At 43.2% G+C, this 20,126-nt stretch overlaps 1 protein-coding gene across 1 annotated transcript in view; it reads right to left on the bottom strand.

Annotated features, from left to right (window-relative positions):
- Positions 1-20,126, bottom strand: part of ABCA4 (ATP binding cassette subfamily A member 4) — a 221,770-nt gene that overhangs the window by 143,857 nt on the left and 57,787 nt on the right. Inside the window, exons 10-14 of the mRNA XM_033916873.1 lie at positions 18,111-18,227; positions 14,603-14,800; positions 8,205-8,410; positions 4,784-4,960; positions 1,381-1,603 (exon numbers count right to left, since the gene is read on the bottom strand). Of these exons, the coding sequence (XP_033772764.1) occupies positions 1,381-1,603; positions 4,784-4,960; positions 8,205-8,410; positions 14,603-14,800; positions 18,111-18,227 (921 nt within the window). The remainder of the gene's footprint in view (positions 1-1,380; positions 1,604-4,783; positions 4,961-8,204; positions 8,411-14,602; positions 14,801-18,110; positions 18,228-20,126) is intronic.

Below are 20,126 nucleotides of genomic sequence, written 5' to 3'. Positions count from 1 at the left end.
ATGTAAAACCTTTCTAAAATTACCCTACAAAATACATTTTCAAATCCATGCATTTTATTCTCCATTACAAAAAAAAAAGCAATTGGAAATGTCATTGGGGACTTTGTACCTTCTGCAAGCTACAAAACAGAAGTGCACACTTCCACATTGAAAACTGGCAAAGTCTGAAAACGATGTACCTTATGAACCATGTCACAGTGTAGAGAGTTTGAAACCTGTCCCATCCTGAATAAAATCAGAGAGGATAACACGGTCACCAGATTTGTTACTGGAAACCTGCAGAGAAAGATTTTCTTATAGGCTTATGGTATCCCACAATTTGTGCTGAATCCTGATCTTTCTCTGCCCAGATTGGTGTGGAGGAGGAGACCCCCACCCCCATGTAAAACCCACTGCCGCTCCTTGTGAACTACGCACAGGAAGAGATGTCAGGAGAGCCGCCGGGATTGCGAGGAGCACGTTGAAGTTGTTACTCGCGGTGGTGAACAACTATAGGTACAGGGGAAGGGAAGGGGGCGCACACGGGAAGGGGGAGCAGGGAAGGGGCGCATCCGCCCTGGGCAGCTCTCACCCTCACTATGCCACTGCAAACAGGTACTCAAAAGAGGAGCTCTACTGCAAATTCAGGCACACACTGCCTTACTATCCATCATATACTAATGAAACGATAGCAATTTCCCTTTGGGAAACATCAGTGAAAAATAAAAAGTCTTTAAGCCAGTTTTCAAAATTGTTCTGCTTCATAGAATGGCCGACATTACATCAGGAAGGATGAGTGACCTTCTCCAGGTAGGCCCAAGGGGGCAGCCCTTTGTTTCCTTGTAGGGGTGGGGAGATTAGGATGGGGGGCACCTAACCTGGTTTTATTTATGCAGGTCCTGGCTGAATAATGACCAGACTCACATAAACTCTGGCGGCTACCACCACTGAATTAGCCACAGGTATCAATGTGGTTGCCTGGACGTGGCCTGGCATGAATATGCTGGACTCATTCTGCTCATAGCGGTCTGCATTAAAAAAAAAAAAAAAAAATGATGATGACTGCTGCAGGCTGAATATTGATCCGAATATATTTTCAGCTTCAGGGATGCATGCCATATTGAGTAGTGTGACCAATTTGTGCTCTTCAGTCATGCGTTAGCTATCACCTAGCCTTATCATTTCAGGGAAATTTCACCCTCTGTGCCTCTTTTTTCATTCTGGTAGAGTGAAATGGTGTGGTAGCCATGTTTGTCAACATTCTGGTAGAGAAATGAGGATATTACAATAGTTGCTCCTTTCTCTACAAAAAGTCATTCAATGTGCACTCTTGCCTCAGCTCAACTTTGGTAATTCAGCTGGAAAGGATTTTGTTATAGGGACTTTTCCAGTGGCGCTTACCATAATGAGCAGTGTTAGCAGGAGTGTACTGGTTGCCATAACGATGAAGCCATCTATGAACCATGAATACCAGATCACCTCATTGGTGATGCCCAGATTCTTCATGGCCTCTTTTAGCCTCAGCTCTTTCTCCAGCACTAGGTCTTTCACCATCATGGAGACCGAATAGACCCAAGCAAGCACCATGAAGATGGGGAAGCAGCGGTTCAACGTGATCATAAAACTGACAGAGGTGGTATTGAGCAGACAGTGTTGCACCATGATTTGGGATAAAACAAGCAAGCATAAAGAAAAGAAAACCAGAATGAAAAATGCATGACAAAACATTTTACTAAACATGACGTGAATTTGTAACATTTTTTTCTCTTATGCGCAATCAAGAAATGAATGATGGAATCAGGCAAGTGTATCTGAGCACTTATACAGTGCTAATCTTGATTGGTAATATTGAGATATTTCTTCAAATGAGAAATCTCATTCTTCTAAGTGTCTGCAGGTATAAGTACAATTAGCCAATAAAATACAGTATATGGGAAGAGAAAGCACCTTTGTAAGACTCACAAAGGTTTATAGATACAAGCTTTCAGGGCCACTAAACTTCCTTCCTTTCAGATCATGGTATTCAGTACATACTCAAGTCACACTAAGACAGTCTTCAACTATTCTTTTAATATTATGATTATTAAGTGCGGCAGCAGTCTAAAACAAAAACACTGTGGAGAAGATGTCCAAGATGCAGGCTTTATTGAAAATACAGTCAATTAATCCACATAATGAAATGTCTGGGACCCAAAAGATTGGGGACTATGGACCCAACACGGTCCGTTTTTCAACAACCCTGTCTTCCTCAGGGGTCCCTGAAGGTCCTAATGCAAAAAACCTGGGTCAAAGGCTAAAAGCTAAGATGGTCAAATATGAGAATAAACCGATCCTTATCGAGAGCTCTACGCCAGTGGTCCCCAACCCTGTCCTGGAAGACTACTAGGCCAATCGGGTTTTAGACTAGCCCTAATGAATATGCATGAAGCAGATTTGCATGCTTGTCACTTCCATTATATGCAAATCTCTCTCATGCATATTAATTAGGGCTAGCCTGAAAACCCGATTGGCCTGGTGGTCCTCCAGGATAGGGTTGGGGACCACTGCTCTACGCGATTGAGTGATCCTCAATTGCTATAGCAGTCAGACATAAAAATGTACATTTACCACCTCCCCCCCCACACTTTTACACAACTGTGCAAGAAGTTTTTAATGACGGCCAATGTGCTGAATGCTCTGACGCTCATAGAAACTCTATGACCATTTCAGCAGTGCAGAGCATTCAACGCACCGAATGGCACTAAAACCCTCTTGCACAGTTTTGTGGAAAAAAAAAAAAAAGGGGGGGGGGGGTAACTCTTGATTTCCTAACTGGACTTCTTCCTAGGACCTACTTACAGCAATTCCACAACTTAATTTTGTGTTTACCAAAGGATTATCTTTTGGCAGGTTCTCGACTCACTAAAAATCAGTGTGCGTGTGTGTGTGTGTTCTATCAAATCTCTCAACTTGCAATGACAAAAAATGAAGTGTGCATATAATTGGGATAAAGAAACATCTCTTGCTAAAATCCACATCTGTCCTCTGTGGTTCTCAGCTGTGGATCTGTTTGTGTCATTCTTCCAATGCAGTAAAATGAAAAAACTATGGAATAACTCCATGGCCAATCTTTAATAAGCTTTAGGCTGGAGTCCTACATGAGTATAATCTATAGGGGTGAGAAATAGTATCTTGCCTGTCATTTTTCGGTGGTTCACACATGTGCAACTCCACAGTGAGTGATAGACTACATGCCTAAGGTACAGTAGCTGCTGCATCTGTAACCGAGTCACTGAGTTGCTCTTTATTGCATATTTAACATTATTTCAGGCCTTCCAGCACTATATCCACAGTCAATCCATTATTTGAGACTCAAAATGCCCCCCTTCCCCTCTGATGATATGCCAAATGTTGAGAGCTAGGGAGTGGACATTTTGGATGCTAGTTGTAGTAAAGACCTTAGAATTGTCCTTCCTGTATCTCAGAGGAAGAACATTCTAGAGTCCATGATCCTAAGTATGGCTCTGAGCAGGATGAGGCGAGAAAGAAGTGTTTCCTCGCACTTTTGGAAGCAAGCATGAACAGGCATGTGAGCTTATGCCTGGAGTCTTCTTCCCTCAAGGGGTCCCAGGAATAAGGAGATGCTATTTGAGTCCTCAGCTGGAGCACAGAACAGTCAAGGTGCTCCATCTGAAGTGACTTTCACAGAAATGGAAGTCACTAGGGGTTGGAAAGAGAAGAAAAGGAGTGAAAAGCAGTCAGTTACTGGAGGAGACATTCCGTAACCACTTACCATGCATTTAAAGGAGAAGACTGAACACGTGTAGTAGGAACTGCATTTGAGTGATTAATAGGGTGCTCATACAGGAGAAGGGAAAGGATCAGATGGCTGCTTGAGTTAAAATTAATGTGCTGTTCTAAAATGCAAAGGCCTTTAGCCACAGTCGTCAAACAGCCCATTTCAGTGGATAAATGCTGTTTTACCAATGACTCATTATTGTCCCCAAATGTATGAATAACTTCTGCTGACAGGCGCTTTAGTGTTTCATAACCCACTGCAAACCTTATTAGGCAGAAATCTAGAAAAATGTGATATCTACAAGGGCCTGGAATCTGGCAACTTTTAGCAGGGTGTAATACTGAAAGTCTGAACAATTAATGGGGCTCAGAGAATGAGCACATTTAGTAGCCCAATTCCCAGTTTTCTGGCCAAGCAGCTCTACCACTACACAGCTTAGCATAAAAATGGGCTGATGCCATGTCGATCTCTCCCTCAGCATGGAAGAGACTTGGTGAGAATTCCAGCACCAGAGACACATTCCTCTGGCGAATTCTTTGAATAAAGCAGTTCAGCGCCCCCCCCCCCCCCCACCCCCTTCCCTCATTCAGCTCTGGGCTGCCTGGAACCCTCAATTCCAGTCATTCATGGCCCTGGCTTTGTGAACATTACATCATGACCTTTTCAATGACACTAACAATGGTGGCATTTTAACTGCGCTGGCCAAGTTTGTTTCAGCACTAAACCAATGCCTGGTTTTCTTTTCACGTGCTGATTTTCCTGTACCCTGTCTGTAAACTATAAAACCCCATAACTATTAATTCTATTATTATTTGTAAAGCATTGACCTTCCCTTTCCCATTCTTCCCTATCTCTGCTTTAATAGCAGCAGAACAGCTCACCCCTCACCCCAGGCATTTTTTCTACAGTCACAGTAGGGAGTTCCCTACAAGATCAAAGGCAAAGTATTTAAGCTTCTCCAGAGCCCCCTGCACCACCCACTCTACCAATTAGTATATCTGGAGATCACTATGTGCTCTTACTCACGAGTCATCTACAAAGCAGGGATATGGCATTTGCTGGAGGTAGACTCCTATGGGCCTTTCATTGCTAGTCTGACTCTCGATAATCCCATGATCGATGATGTCTTGTAGGTATGCAAAACCTCCCCAGATGTAGCGTAAATCTTCCACTGGGTCAGCTCTTGGACCAGGATCCCAGTATCTAAACGAGAGAGGAAAGAGGAGTCCATAAACGTTCTCAGGACTGTCATTCAAAAGTGGCTGGACTTACATTACCAGTTCGTTTGGAATTCCAGCAGTACCCTTTCTTTCTTTTTTTTTTTTTTTAATTCTTTATTCATTTTTACATATTACAACAAGTGTATAAGAAAAATCATTCGAACTTATAAATATACACTTGATTAACTTTCATATATCATTAAAAATATAACTTTTCAGCCAATACCTATATTCTATAATATTTTGAATATTATGAACTATTCCTAGTATCTAAACAATTGATATCAAGTTAGAAAGCCCTCCCAACCCCTCCCTCCCCTTACAAAAGTTCCATTCCCAATACATCAAAAACAGTTAAATACTCTTATACATTATAGGATTTAATATTTATTACCCACCCACATCCCTCCGTGTCAAATATCTTACTTTGGGAAAACATTATTACTCATTACAAAAATCTGTTAGTGGTCCCCAAATCTTCTGAAATTTACCAAAATATCCTCTTTGTGTTGCTATTGTGCACTCCATTTTATATATATGACACACAGAATTCCACCAGAAATTGTAATTTAATCTGCTATGATTTTTCCAATTGAATGTAATCTGTTGAATGGCAACTCCAGTCAATATAAATAAAAGTTTGTTATTATTTGACGAAATCTGACTCTTCGCTCTCATTGACATGCCAAATAAAATAGTATCATATGTCAAGGCTACCGGATTCTCTAACATCCTATTGATTTGAGGCCAAATTGATTTCCAAAATACTAATATAAATGGACAATAGAATAAAAGGTGATCTAATGTCCCAGTCTCAAGATGACAGTGCCAACATCTATTAGACTTAGAGCTATCTAGTTTTTGTAAACGAACAGGGGTCCAAAAAGCTCTATGCAAAAGAAAGGACCAAGTTTGCATGAGAGATGGGAAATATTCAGATGATAAGATTCTAAACACCATATTATCTCAGCAATGTTTATCAAAACAAAAACAGTTTACAAGCAACATCAAAAAAATAACTTAAGCTAAATCGTCATATTATATTAAATACCCAAATGTAAAAAACAATATTTGGATAACACCTTAGTGAATATCTTCAAAAAGGTGGAAATAAATAAATAAATGCAGCATTTTTAAGGGGGACGCATCCAAGCAGAAACGGTTCATACCTGGGTAAGTCCTACTGACCTATTCCTGGCAGCATTATCCGGATAAAGCCACTGAAAATCCAGTCATTCTTCTTCAAAATTATCCAGGTTGTGCTGGGACAGTTACGAGTGGAGCTTTACCTAGTGTGTGGCAAAATTCAGCCTGTTCACTGGGTAAATATCCAGATAAAGTCAGAACAGCAGAGTTAGATACGTGTAAATGCTCGCTTTCTAAAAATCAGGAGAGTGTGGTTTAGTGGTTAGAGCTACAGCCTCAGCATCCTAAGGTTGTGGGTTCAAACTATTTACAGTGCAACTTCAGGTGTTACTATCCAACAAGTATATAATGGCGCCATTTTTTTGAATGAACACGTTCAGCAAAGCACTGCAGCACTTCCTCCAATAAAGTGGTGAAATGGAGGCCCCATAGGGTATGGGGCAACAGTGTTGGCATCCAAGTGTGATGCTTCTCTACACTTTTCAGATAATTGCTGTTATTTAACACTGGCGCTTTCTTTGAATACACCAGGAAATTCTTTTTCACTGAAAGGGTGGTTGATCGCTGGAATAGTCTTCCACTTCAGGTTATTGAGGCCAGCAGCGTGCCTGATTTTAAGGCCAAATGGGATAGACACGTGGGATCTATTCACAGAGAAAGGTAGGGGAGGGTCATTGGGGTGGGCAGACTAGATGGGCCGTGGCCCTTATCTGCCGTCTATTTCTATGTTTCTATGATGTTTAGTAATTTATTATTTAAGCATTGCACCTGTTGGGAGCTTTTTCACCAATGATCAAGACATGACCTGCCACATTCACTAATATTAAGCAGTGTTGTTACCAATAAAGGTCTCCGAGGTCTTTTTCTTCCTGCATGGTGTACATTTGGGTGTGCTCTTTTGTACAATGGGTGTTTTTTGGAATATAGTTGTGGGTTCAAACCCCACGCTGCTTCTTGTGACCCTGGGCAAGTCACCTAATCCTCCACTGCTCCAGGTGCATTAGATAGATTGTGAACCCGCCGGGACAAATAGGGGAAATGTTTGAGTACCTGATATGTAACTCGTTCTGAGCTCCTTTGGGAGGACGGGCTAAAAAATATATATATATATCTATCAAATAAATACATTTATGCAATATAACTGTGTGCAATATAACAGTGTGGTGCAGTGGTTCAAGCTACAGCCTCAGCACCCTGAGGTTGTGGGTTAAAACCCACGCTGCTCCTTGTGACCCTGGGCAAGTCACTTAATCTTCTGCTGCCCCAGGCACTTTAGATAGATTGTGAGCCCACCGGGACAGACAGGGAAAAATGCTTGAGTACCTGAATAAATTCATGTAAACCCTTCTGAGCTCCCCTGATAGAACGGTATAGAAAATTTAATAAATAAATCACGGGCGACTTCAAAACTTTTCGAAAAGAAATCAAAACCCTACTTTTCAAAAAATTTATCCAGATATCTTAACCCAACCCTTCCCCCTCCTCCTAGATAAATTCTCCCCCAAAGCCTCCACTTAAATAATCTCTTCCTCCCCAAAACACCAACCAAGTATTCAGATCCCTGAAATGTAACATAATCTTATTTGTACTCTAACTGTAATCTATTTGTTATATCACACAGTAACGTACAGTCAATTTAATATCCAATTTGCAAGTTCTTCCGGAATTAATCCAGCTACCTCTCCTCCCTTGTAACTGAAACCCCCCCCCAAAAAAAAAAACTGTTGTAACTTCACTGGAAATGTCCAGTTAGCTTTTTTATAATCCGCCTTGAACTGCAAGGTATAGGCGGATAAGAAGTCCCTAATGTAATTGTAATGTAATGTAATGTAAATAGGGCTTTAATGTATTTATACTTACTGAAAAAATAGCAATCTTAAAATATACTCACTTCAACACACTGCTGGAAAAGATAGTAATTCCATCCAGCAGAGAGTCGAAATGATAAAATAAAGAGATTTCCCACAGTCACATTCCTTCCTGATTGCTCAGGCCTAGAGCAGGGCAGAGACTGGTACCTACAACCATCCCTGTTTCTTGCTATACAAAAGAGCGTCATTTAGAGTAAGTAGAAACTTAACCTGTCTTTGATTTTATTTGTTTTCTCCACCACATCTATGTCCATTCGGATCTTATACTTCACGTGAGGTGGGAGCTTGTTTGTCCAGGGGAAAAAGTCAAGAAAGACAAGTCCGCCCCAGAATTTGTTTTCCTCCAGCAAATAAAGAGCTTGATGGGTCAGATGAGATTCTTGGGTGTGACCTTCAAACTTATCCAGGGTCAAGCACTGCACATAATCACAAAAGGTTTTCAGTTTCAAGAAGTGTTATAAAAAAATATTTCCAACATGCTCTGGCAACAATGACAGAAAATTAGTGTTTGGCAATCACACTCTGAGGTACGATGTCTTTTGGCTTGGGATGACTTTAATTATTTCATTGTATGAACAGTAATCAGGAGTAGACTTTCAAGCAATAAAACTAAAAGAATCACTGTCTCAACACAAAATCCCCCCACCCCTCAAACAGATAAATGGCAGTAAAATTGAGATGTTATCCCTGAATTCTACCTGGGATACACTCCTAGACCTGCAGGTGTAGCTAGCTACCATTGAGTGAGCCTGGCAAAATGCCCAGGGCCACCTTAAGATAGGGGCCGCCTGCAGCCGAGGTCTGCCACTTCCCATCCCCACACTCAACTACTTACCTACTATGGGGTCCTCCACAGCTACAGTGTCAGAAAAAGCGCTAAATGCTGTTTCTCTGTCCGGCCAGCCTCTTCCTCTACCATATCCCACCATGCTGAAGAAACTTCCTGTGGGCGGGACACCAGTCAGAGAGGAACCCTTTACTACTGTCTCTGATGCTGTAGCTGTGGAGGACCTTGTGGGCGGGTAGATAGCTGAGTGCAGGTGGGGGAGATGCCAGACCCAGGGGTGCACCAGAACTTGAGGAAGGAGTGTGCATGCCCTGGGAAGGGGGGGGGGCACATATCCCAATCCTCCTGTTCAGGGCTCACTAAGTCCCAGCTAAGCCACTTAATGTTTAAAAAACTTTTGAGATAATTCTAGAAGGAGGGCACCATGATTTAGGTATCAGTAACGCATGTGAATAATTTGAATATCAGCATTTATGCACAGATGGTCATACACATGTAAAGACAATAATCTGCTTATCTGCTATTCTGTAAAATGCCACCTAAATGTGAGGACACACAGTTCACAGGTGGGCAATCAGGTACCCCTCTTTCTATGTTAGACGGTAAGTGTGCATGTAAGTTATAAAACACCACCACAATGCGTGTCGGAGGTGCCAATAACTGACAGTTAAGCATAAGTAGCACTTGCTAGGTGCTATTCTACTCCTCCTCCTATCAAGGCACTTAAATCTTCAATCCTTGACTTGTTGAGAAGCTCACTAATCATCAAATATTAGAAAACTGCTTAGAACTTTAAAACAGTATCCATTATGTTTCTCAATATTACTCTCAACGCAACTCTCATTCGGTTCTCAGCAGCATCACCAGGGACTCAATAAATTTTCATAGTCTGAGGCTTTTTTTTTTTTTTAATTCCTGTTTATTGAAAGTTTTCATATTACAAACTCACACACCAAACAGTACAACGAAACAAAATTCAACAGTAGACAACGCAAGGCCCTCCGTGTTAGTCCTTCACGAAGACCTAAAAGACCTAACACCCCCCCCCCAAAGACCCACCCGTCCCAACCCCCCCCCACCAGCCCCCCCTGCACTTCAGTGTCAAAAGTTCAGAAGAGAACTTCTAGCTCTATGGGGCAGACTCTCCCAAATCTAGGCCCAAATTCTCTTAAATTTCCGCCAGGGACCAGGGCCACCCCTACGTACATCCAACTATTCAAATTTGAGGCTTTATTTGTCAGCTCTTCATTGAACCTTTTTCGTTTTTATTAATTTTAATTTATATATATATATATATATATATATATATATATATATATATATACTCAAAAAAAGTACTTAGCTTTGTGGTAGGGGTTCAGGGAAATCGAATGAGAGTTGCGTTGAGACTAATATTGAGAAACATAATGGATACTGTTTTGAAGGTGCTATTCTACAACATTTGAGCACAGTTTAGCATGTAAGTGCAAGGGATGTACACATGGGCGTGTCACCAAGCAACACGTGTTACTCATAGAATACTATAAGTTACACACATTTAGGGGTTCCAATTTACACCAGGCTTTGACCTGTCATAAGTGGGCATGCCGATGTGGCTTTGCGCTAGTATTCTACAATAGCTGAGACGTACCCTGAAGCCATTACAGAATTGGTGCTGATCACGCCCCACTGTAGCGCCTACATCTCAGTGCCAAGTTATAGAATTGCCCCATGGATGGAGTTTGAGCGGGATACTCATATACATTCATTTCGTAGAGATCTAGATACTACTGCTTCTACTATTTTTTTATTGCTCTAGTGCTACCAAATGTATGCAGCGCCAGTGGTGTAGTCAGGGTAGGAGGCACCTGTGGCGGTGGTGCCCCACCTACATCCCCACTCCTTCCATGCCTCCCGCTCCTTCCCATTCCACACTTACACTCTCCCTTCCACGGCACTTCTTAATCTTCGCCAGCATATGTGGCTTCTGCAAGCATGCTCCATGCACCAGCACTGGATTTCCCTCTGACTTCACATCCTGGCCCCGTGACCCGGAAGTGATTCAGAGGGGAAGCAAGCTGGTGCGAGCAACAGGCAGAAGTTGCTCACTCTAGCAAAGATAATATGGAGGAACAGGGTAAGGGTGGCATGTTGTGGCAGAGAGGTGCCAGTGCCCCTACTGACGTGGCGCCTGGGGTGGTCCGCAGCCCCCTGCACCCCCCTTATTATACCACTGTACAGCACCAAACATTAAAACACGCAAGAGATGGTCACTGCTTGACAGAGCTTACAATCTTATTATGACATACACACAGGACAAAGAGTACAATCATTTACACTGGTGCGCACGATTATGGCTAGAATATGGCATGTTCCACCAATGCGTGTACAGAAAAGTAGACACTTGATTTTCTTTATAGAATTCCTCTTTTTCTGTGACTCAAGGGAAGTCACTTTATTTTCCTGTGCCTCCAGCAACCCAGTTTACAGTAAACACATATCTTAATCTAGTCTTCCTAGAACAGGACTTATTTTACTACAAATCTGTGAACTGTTATTAACTACGCATACCCTCCAGCTAAATAATTAGTGAAGCAGTACACGGGTTGCTGTTGATGAGGTGACATACGCATCTTAGCGTTCATCCCAGTTTATAACTCACCTTTTCCATTTACACTTGCTGTTTGTGATCATGAGTTAATCTCAGTGGCACAATGAAGTCATAATCATATCATTATCAAGTAGTGTTTAGCCCCAAATCCATCAAAAAGGAAGTACGTTCCAATTTTAAGTAAGGAGAGGTGTATGTTTATCTGGCTCCTGAAGTGTCTAGGAAGACCATCCATCAACACATTTCAGAAAACGCCAAGAGGCCGACAGGTTTGATCTAATCTTTTTCATTATCTATAACAGGTCAGCACCTGACAGTTGCTCCACATCAAAGTTCCCACAAACAGTATATTATTTTGCAGGTAGACAGTTCCTGCATTTAAAGACTGTTCTTTAATTTATCCTTAAGGCTGCACTGAATTATATGTTGCAGTGTTTTGAAAGGAGAAAACTAGGACGGGCATGAAGATTACTATGTCAACCAAGAGACAAAAGCCCTGGAGCACGATCCTTGGCATTTGCTTTTATGTCTACTTACAAAATCAAAAATAAGAAAAAAGGGCCTTGAAGACACCAAAGCCTATTTCTCACCAAATACCTTGACAATGATCTATCATGAACAATCATAAGCGATGGACTCTCGTTAAGTACTGAGGAAATATGAAACAACTCAGTGCTGCGAGGGCCTTATAATCACCTGCTACTCATACTGTTCTTTTTTTATGTATGCAAATCAAATGCCCACCTAAATTAGAGCCTTACTATTCCAAAAATGTTGAGTGTGCACATTTGTGTAGGCCAGTGTAACGCAAATTTTTTGCAGGCGCGATACATTAAAGGGCCGCGGCCGAAGGGCATCCAGAAATGTACGGGTGTCGAAGCAATGACATCACACGCATGTGTGATGTCATCACATCAACATATGTGCATGCATGGAGGCCCTCCAGACAAGACCCTGAGCCTGCTATTACTATGCTGGTGGTGGTGGTGATGGTGGTGGTGGTGGTGGGGGGGGGGGGGGGGTGCTGAAGGAGGAGAGGTGCCGGCGCAAGCTGACTGATTACAGGTCGTGCCTCTCGCCACAAGAGGCACAACCTGTATGCAGTCAGCCGGCACCTGCGCCTCTCCTCCTTGCCGGCATCTCATGGCACATCCGGAATCTCGTTGTCACACACAGTTTTTGTTTTACACTAATGTAGGCATAAAGGACTGGTTTCAGGAAATGGTGCTCAAAATTCAACGCCTCCAAAAATTTGGCACTGAACCGCATTCCAGTACGGGAGCCCTTTAGAGTAGCTCATAGCGCCAGGATCCATGCTCAACTTTGGGCACGTGGATTTTCAACAACTGAAATCAGGTGCAAATTCCAGCTTGCAAGTTGGGCACGAATCCACACTATTCTACAAGACTGTGGATATCACTCATGTCCTCATCATTACATCCCCTTTTCAGATCCATGTGGGAAACACTTAGGCGTAGGGCTATCAGACGTCCGGGAAAACCCAGCCATGTCCTCATTTTAGAGGACTGTCTGGGTTCTCAGACAGACTTTCCAAAACCCGGCAGTTTGTCCAGGTTTTAGAAAGCCCTGAGCTCCGGCCGCATCTGGAGAGCCTTCACCGTGCATGCGCAGAAGATGTCATATGCATCCGCGCACACTGGAGGCCTTCCAGCCGCAGAGGGAGGTCAGAAAAAAAAAAGATGCGGCTTTTGGGAGGTGGGGCTAGAGGTGGAACAGGGTGGGGCTGGAGGCAGAATGGGCACACTGACAATTGTGCACAGAACAGTGGCGTGCCGACAATCGCACACCAGATATTTGCATGCCAGTGCACACAGACCCGACTACACTTAAAACATTCAGTTGCTATTTAGTGTTAGGGTAAGGTTTACATGATGATTATGGGGTCCCTTTACGGGTTCCTATAATCATCATGTAAACCTTAACCTAACACTAGATAGCAGCTGAATGTTTTAAGTGTAGGGGGGGTCCCCCGACCCTTCAAAAATAAAAAATTGTCGGGTCTCAGTGAGTGCTGGTGCACAAATGTTCGGCGTGCCATTGTCCTGCGTGCATTTGACGGGTCACCGGTAGAATGGGGCAGGGCTACGTGTCCGGGTTTCTCCATCTTCAAATATGGTAACCCTACTTAGGCACTATACTCACTATAACCTCCCCAATCTTGATATGTCCTGTCTAAATTAAATTGTAAGCTCTTCTGAGCAGGGACTGTCTACTGTATGTTAACATGTACAGCGCTTCGTATGCCTTTCAGTGCTTTAGAAATAATAAATAGTAGTAGTAGTAGCAGCACTATAATTGGACAAGTGTGTTTTGGCATGGATCTGCCACATTTCGGTGCCTTGCATCCATTGGAATGCTTTTCCGTGCTGAAATCTCAGTATGGAAATAGAACCTAACATTGTGTGCTGTATATAGAAGTCCCCTGATAAATCTGCACATTTAAGAAGAGTGTAAGCAGGAGGTGAACTGCATCTCAGTCACTTAAGCAAAATTGTGGCCAATAACTCAGTAAGGCAGGAGATTTTTTTTAAATTAGTAAATTCCCACAATACATATACTATACTTGTTAGCGGGACCAGTCATAAGTGGCCATTATCTTTATACATACGACTTTAAATCCATAATGCCTCGTCATCAGTTCCAAATATTTCATAAATTCATCTTCACCAAAACAGGATTTTGCTTCATATGTTATTAAAAAAAAATCAAAACTTATCCGATTAATCATCCAGGAGAGTCCCCGCCGACATAGCTATGTTTCGCTCAGGTTCACTGCATCAGGGGTTATCATGCCTTCAAACCGTGTCTGCTCTCCTTCATTCATAGCCACCTGCTAACAAGTATGATATATGTATTGTGGGGATTTGTTGTTATTTTTTGCAATCAGTCACAGCACTGAGGCAGTATTTCATCTCACCACAGTGTTCAAGATTTATAAGCTAATGGTGGGTGGTTGTCAAAATATTGTGGGAGAGATTGTTTGTACTATTATGTTTTCCAACAGATTAGGAGACAAGGAAATACTGTACCTGAATGAAACCCACCTTGAGCTGCCAATGAAAAGGTGTGAGCTAAATCCACATAAGCACATTCCGACAATTTGCCATTTGGATTGCTTTTCATTCAGAGTAAACCTGTTATTGTGGGGGCTTTGTTTCGGGTTTCACTTCATTCTAGGCATATTGCACATTCCAGCTCGCTAGTTCTCACCTCCATGTAAGGATTTAACAAGCCCACAACCTGATCAGCGACACTGAAGACATTTCGCCAGTCAAAGTTCACCAGGTCATCTGGCCGATCCCGCGGCTGTCCATTGTAAAAGAAGTTTATCACATCATCAGCAGTGAAACTGTCATCCCCAAGCTGTCTGTTCAGGAAATCTTTTACTGTAGGGTTCTTCAGTGTGTCCTGAAACAGAAGGTAGTGTAATTTCCTCAAAGCTCCCCCACTTTCCTTGCTCTCTACACTGGGCAGCTGCTTACCATTAATCATTCCAACTGCAAAGTGCACAGCACTTCACTTAATAAGCATTGCCGAAAACTATATTCTAAAATGGTGTCTCAACCTACTCATCAGAGACCACCTGTGCTATTTAATTTTTTTTTTAGCAAATCCACAATTAATATACATAGAACTTTTTTTTTTATTTTCTAGAAAGGAAAAAAAACAGTACTTGTATATGTGGTCATCCTTGATTGGGTGGGGGCTGGGTGGAATTGGGGTACCCCGCCAGTACTCTGCACCTGCCGTAATTGGCTGTAGACATTATACAATCCTCCCCACTTCTAGCAGGAGGCATAAAAGAATGAAATCCTTCTTCTGACTATGCATGCTTTTTTTTTTTTTGACACTGAACAAAATATATGTTTGTTGAAATAAAATAAAGGGTTAGATTCACTAAGCAAACCAATCGTGTACTGATCGGTTTGCGACTCCTTTACCCTCCGACCTGATTCATTAACCTGTGTCCTGATCATTCTCCGCATGGAAATGAGGGGGGGAACAACATTCAAATGATGGCAGGCAGCGATTCACAAACAAAAAACCTGCAACACCGACTAGGCTGGCCGATCACAAACAAGCGACTGCTGAGGACCAGTCGCTCAGGTCTTTTCCGACTGCCCTGCCTTCTGCCGCCCTGCTCTCTGCCCTGTTTTTCTGCTCTCTGTCCCGAACTCCTGCTTTTAGCCCTAATTTCCTGCAGCCATGATTCTCCCGCCTGCCCCGACTCTCCCACCCAGCCTCACAGTGCAAGCCCGTAGTTTTAGCCCACGGACTTAAAGGAGGTTAAAACCAAGGGCTCGCTAAAAAAAGTTAAAAACAGTTAAAAAAAAAAATTTTCTGCCAGGCTCGGAGGGGCCAGCGTGCGCAGACCATCTATAGATGGTCTGCGCATGCATTGGGATTACTATAGAGCGATCCGGGCAGGCGGTTGGGGGGCATGATTCTGATCAATTCATGAATCAGCCCCCCCAGACAAGGATCGGATCAGATCCTCATGGATCTGATCCGTGCCCTTAGTGAATCTAGCCCAAAGTAGGAAAAGTATCAGAGAGGGAGCAGGTTGAGAGATGCACCAAAGGTGTGTTCATCTCTCTCTCCTCACTCTCACACTGATACTTATCTCCTTTCCTCTTCAACTAGTGCTTTCCTCTAATTCAGTTCCCAGAAACTTTATTGGCATTCAAAAATTTTGTACCTGTGTCGCCAATGTAGTATATGCGAAGGTCAGTTCTATAACTGCATGCCCACACTTATAGGTGCTATCTCTCAGGGTGCACATAAGTTCTATAGCCAGGGTTGCTCAGATACTTTTTTTTATAATCCTGCCCAATTACCTTGAGAAAGCAGCCCAAAGTACGAAAGGGTGCTTACAAGTTCTCATCCCAACTGACTTCAGTTGGGACAGTCTCCACTGAGGACTATACACTTAGACCAGCAAGTTTCCACTTTATCGTTCAGCACTTTTCTGATGGAACAAGAAAAGTGGAAACTCGCTGGACTAAGGGCTAGATGCACTAAAGTCAGTGATCATCGCTATTTTCACAGCTTTAGCGACGATCACTTTTACCAACCCAATGCACAAAACAGTCCGCCACATGTTTTTCCCCTCGATTGCCCATTTTCTGATCCAGCCATGCAAATTAGCTAAAACCACATGCAAAGTAGCCAAGCGATTGATGCACTAATATCACTTGGCTATTCCCCCCCCCCAAAAAAAAAAAAAATAAATAAATGGTGTTTTAGCAATCAGAAAAACGACTGCCTGGGTTTTTTTTTCAATGACACAGATGTTTTAAGAGTGTTACACCTGCAAAATATCTGTCCCATTAAAAAAAAAAATAAAAAAGTCCCCCAGCACTGATGACGACTATCTCCAATGTGAGAAAATTGAGCATGAGAGAAAATTAGCAGTAAGGTGCCCACTCCCTCCTGCCTTGCAGAACACCTCTATGCCATGGTCCCCCCACACCACTGTTTCCCCCCCCCAAATGGCAGGAGGGATGCCCACTCCCTCCTGACACCCCCCCACCCAAACCTACGACATTTCTTTTGAAAAAGTTGGAAGCAGGAAGCCCACTCTGAGGCTCGTGCTTCAGACCCATCATTCCTAAATAAGGGGCTTTCCCCTTCCCGGTGCATTATGTGATGCAAGAGCAGGGGCCAAAGGCCCTGATTGGTTCAGTCGCCTAAGACCCCTCCCAAGGCATCAGTCAATCAGGTCTTAGGCACCTCCCTCTATATCCAAAATACTGAGGGAGAAGCCTAAGGCCCTGATTGGATTGACCAATCAGGGCTTTAGGCTCCTCCTTCAGTATACTGGATACAGAGGGAGGTGCCTAAGGCCTGATTGGCTCAGACGCCTAATGCCCCACTCCTTGGGAAGGGCCTTAGGCATCTGAACCAATCATGGCCTTTAGCCCCTCCCTGTGTATCACATGATACACTGGGGAGGGGAAGGCCTCTCATTTAGGAGTGGAGGCCTGAAGCAGGAGCCTCAGAGCAGGCTTCCTGCTTCCAACTTTTTAAAAAGGTATGGGGAGGTTCGGAGGGAGGTTTGGGGGGCATCCAGTGGCAGGAGAGAATAGGCATCCCTCCTGCCATTTTCTTGGGTTTTGTGGGGGAGCCTCTTTGGGGGGAAGGGGAGGAGATTGGTTTGGGGCAGTCAGTGGCTCTTGGAGGGGGGTCAGTGCGGGGGGGAGCTTTTTCCTTTTTTTTAATGAGGCAGATTGTGTGTGTGTGCATCACATGATGCACTGAGGAGGGGAGGGCCCACCATTTTGGATTAGCAGGCCTCACAACTAGAGGGACTGAGCCTCCCTCCTGCTTTCTTTAGACAAATGTACTGGGGGGGGGAGGGGCAGCGGCTCAGGTGAACATCCCTCTTGCCTTTTTGGGGAGGTAGGGGGTAGGGTAGGGGATGGTTCAGGGGGTGGCATCTGGCATATGGTTGAGCATTCCTCCTGCCAATTTTTTTCTCACATGGGGGTAATACCTTTGACGTGATTCCTTCCCCCCCATTTGGGATCTGTTAGGGAGTGGATGAGATAGTGGATGCTGTGGATGGGCAGACTGGATAGGCCATTTGGCCTTTATCTGCTATCATGTTTCTATGTTTCTAAGGCTGAAATTTTGCCTCAGGTGCCCAAATCCCTTTGCATCAGTTCTAGAGAGAACACTTTCTCATTAGTTGCCTTCTTGTGGAGATCGAACTTACTCGAATCATCTTCATTTGCACACTGTCTTGGAAGAAGTGCCGTAGTTGAGGTCCCACTTCTTTCCAGGCTTTGCCCAACTGTCTGAGTCGTTCTAGTTGTTCAAATGTAGAATTTGCCTTCAGAAGTAAAAAAATAAAACAGATTAGCTGGCTATGGGACAACAAGAGCAAATTATTAGAGGGCAATGCTTCTAATTCAGATATCTTCTTTCTGTGACATCTGGATAATCTCCATTTTGGTATTCTCTCTTTCATTATATCTGCCTCTTCTATTCTCCTTGCACTTTCACTCTCTGCTAAGATCAGATACTTTAGGCATGGCTCATGAATGACATGAAGCTATCTCTGAGACCCATAGATAGCATCTGAGGCTTACATTTCTTTCTCCACATGCCATGTTCACTATTCTGCTCTCCCTTAGAATATGGGAAAGGAAACCCTCAATCCATCACCAACTCTATGACCCCTCTGCGGTATTACCCATAAATATTTTGCTGTTAAAACATTTAAGAATATTTCAAATGAACAATTACTCTTGTATTCTTGCCATTTCTAAAGGCTTGCCATCAGAGATAGTGGAGACCCCACACATTAGTGGAATGTAAAAACATTGCTGGGCAAATCTAGTAAGCAGCGGTAGTGGCTTCAAACAGAGACTGGTTAAAAGACACAAGGTGGGGTGGGATAATGTAGGGGACTAGAAGTGACTTGCGTATAAGATTTTATAGCTCATCTATTCAAAAGTGGTGAGAAATGAATAATAATTAAAAAAAAAAAAAAATCAAGAATCAAGACAACTGGGCAGGTGAAGTGAAAAAATTCATTCATTGGGATCTATCAGATAATCCCCACATCTAGAGGGCCAAATATTACAAAGCACTTATCCAAATAGCAGCTGCCGCCACTGTCCAGATAAATGCTCTATCCGTAAACATTCAGGTGGTGCTATTCAGGGAATACTGTTGAATATTTATACAAGTCTCCCTGGCACTGTCTGGATAGTGTTGGACAAGGACAATCCATGGGTACTGGATACCCTAGACAAGCCTTCAAGGGTGTTTCAAGGCACTACTTATCCTTTTAGTGACCTGCATCTCCCTTCCTCTCCCATCCCCACCCCTCACATGATCAGCATATGCTTCTCTACTTCATCCCCCATGGCTAGCATTTCCCCCCTCTCCTCTACTTTCTTTCCCTGTGGCCAGCATCTTTCTTTCCCCTCTCTACCTCGCAACACCCCTCAGGTAGCCAACATGTCTTCTTCTCCATTCTCTTAGGCTTTCGCGGCTGACATCATGATTGTAGTAGGTTTCTGGGTCTCGTCGAGTCTGTGTAGAAAGAACCTATGTTTCAGCCATCATGCTGACACGTCGGTTCTTTCTACACAGACTCGGCAAGACCCGACCTGCTACAATCATATCTTCTTCTCCTCTCTACACCCTCCAGGTGGCCAACATGTTTATGTTTATTAAAAATTTGGGAACTTGATTTGGCCCTTTTTGGAGTTCTATCGTTCCATGGGATTGAGCATATGGATCAGCACCCAGGTTACCCCTCCTAGCTTTTGCCCACCATGTCCCTCAGCTGCTTTGTCACCGACTCCTGTGCTTCCCAAGTGTCAAATTCTCACCCCGTGTGAGGAAAAAAAAACAACTGACCACTACCTCTGTCATTCATTCTAAGTATCCATCGCTAGGGTGTGCAGCTTTAACATTTTCACTTTGTATAATTTCCTGTGTCATTTACAGGAATTTTCACTTGGTCCAGCAATTTTTTTTTCCTGTTTTAAGAGTGCACAGTGCATTGCCAGAGGATGTGATAACAACGGTTGATGTAGCTGGTTTAAAAAAAAAAAAAAAGGTTTGGACAAGTTCCTGGAGGAAAAGTCCATACTCTGCAATTGACAGACATGGAGGAAGTCACTACTTGCTCTGGGATCAGTAACATACAATGCTGCTACTATTTGGGTTTCTGCCAGGTATTTGTGACCTGGATTGGCCATTGTTGGAAATAAGA

Source organism: Geotrypetes seraphini, chromosome 12 (genome assembly GCF_902459505.1).
Source record: "Geotrypetes seraphini chromosome 12, aGeoSer1.1, whole genome shotgun sequence".
In the NCBI taxonomy this organism is placed as follows: Eukaryota; Metazoa; Chordata; class Amphibia; order Gymnophiona; family Dermophiidae; genus Geotrypetes; species Geotrypetes seraphini.
Note: the sequence above shows the minus strand (reverse complement) of the source record. Positions and strands in the feature narration are given on the sequence as shown.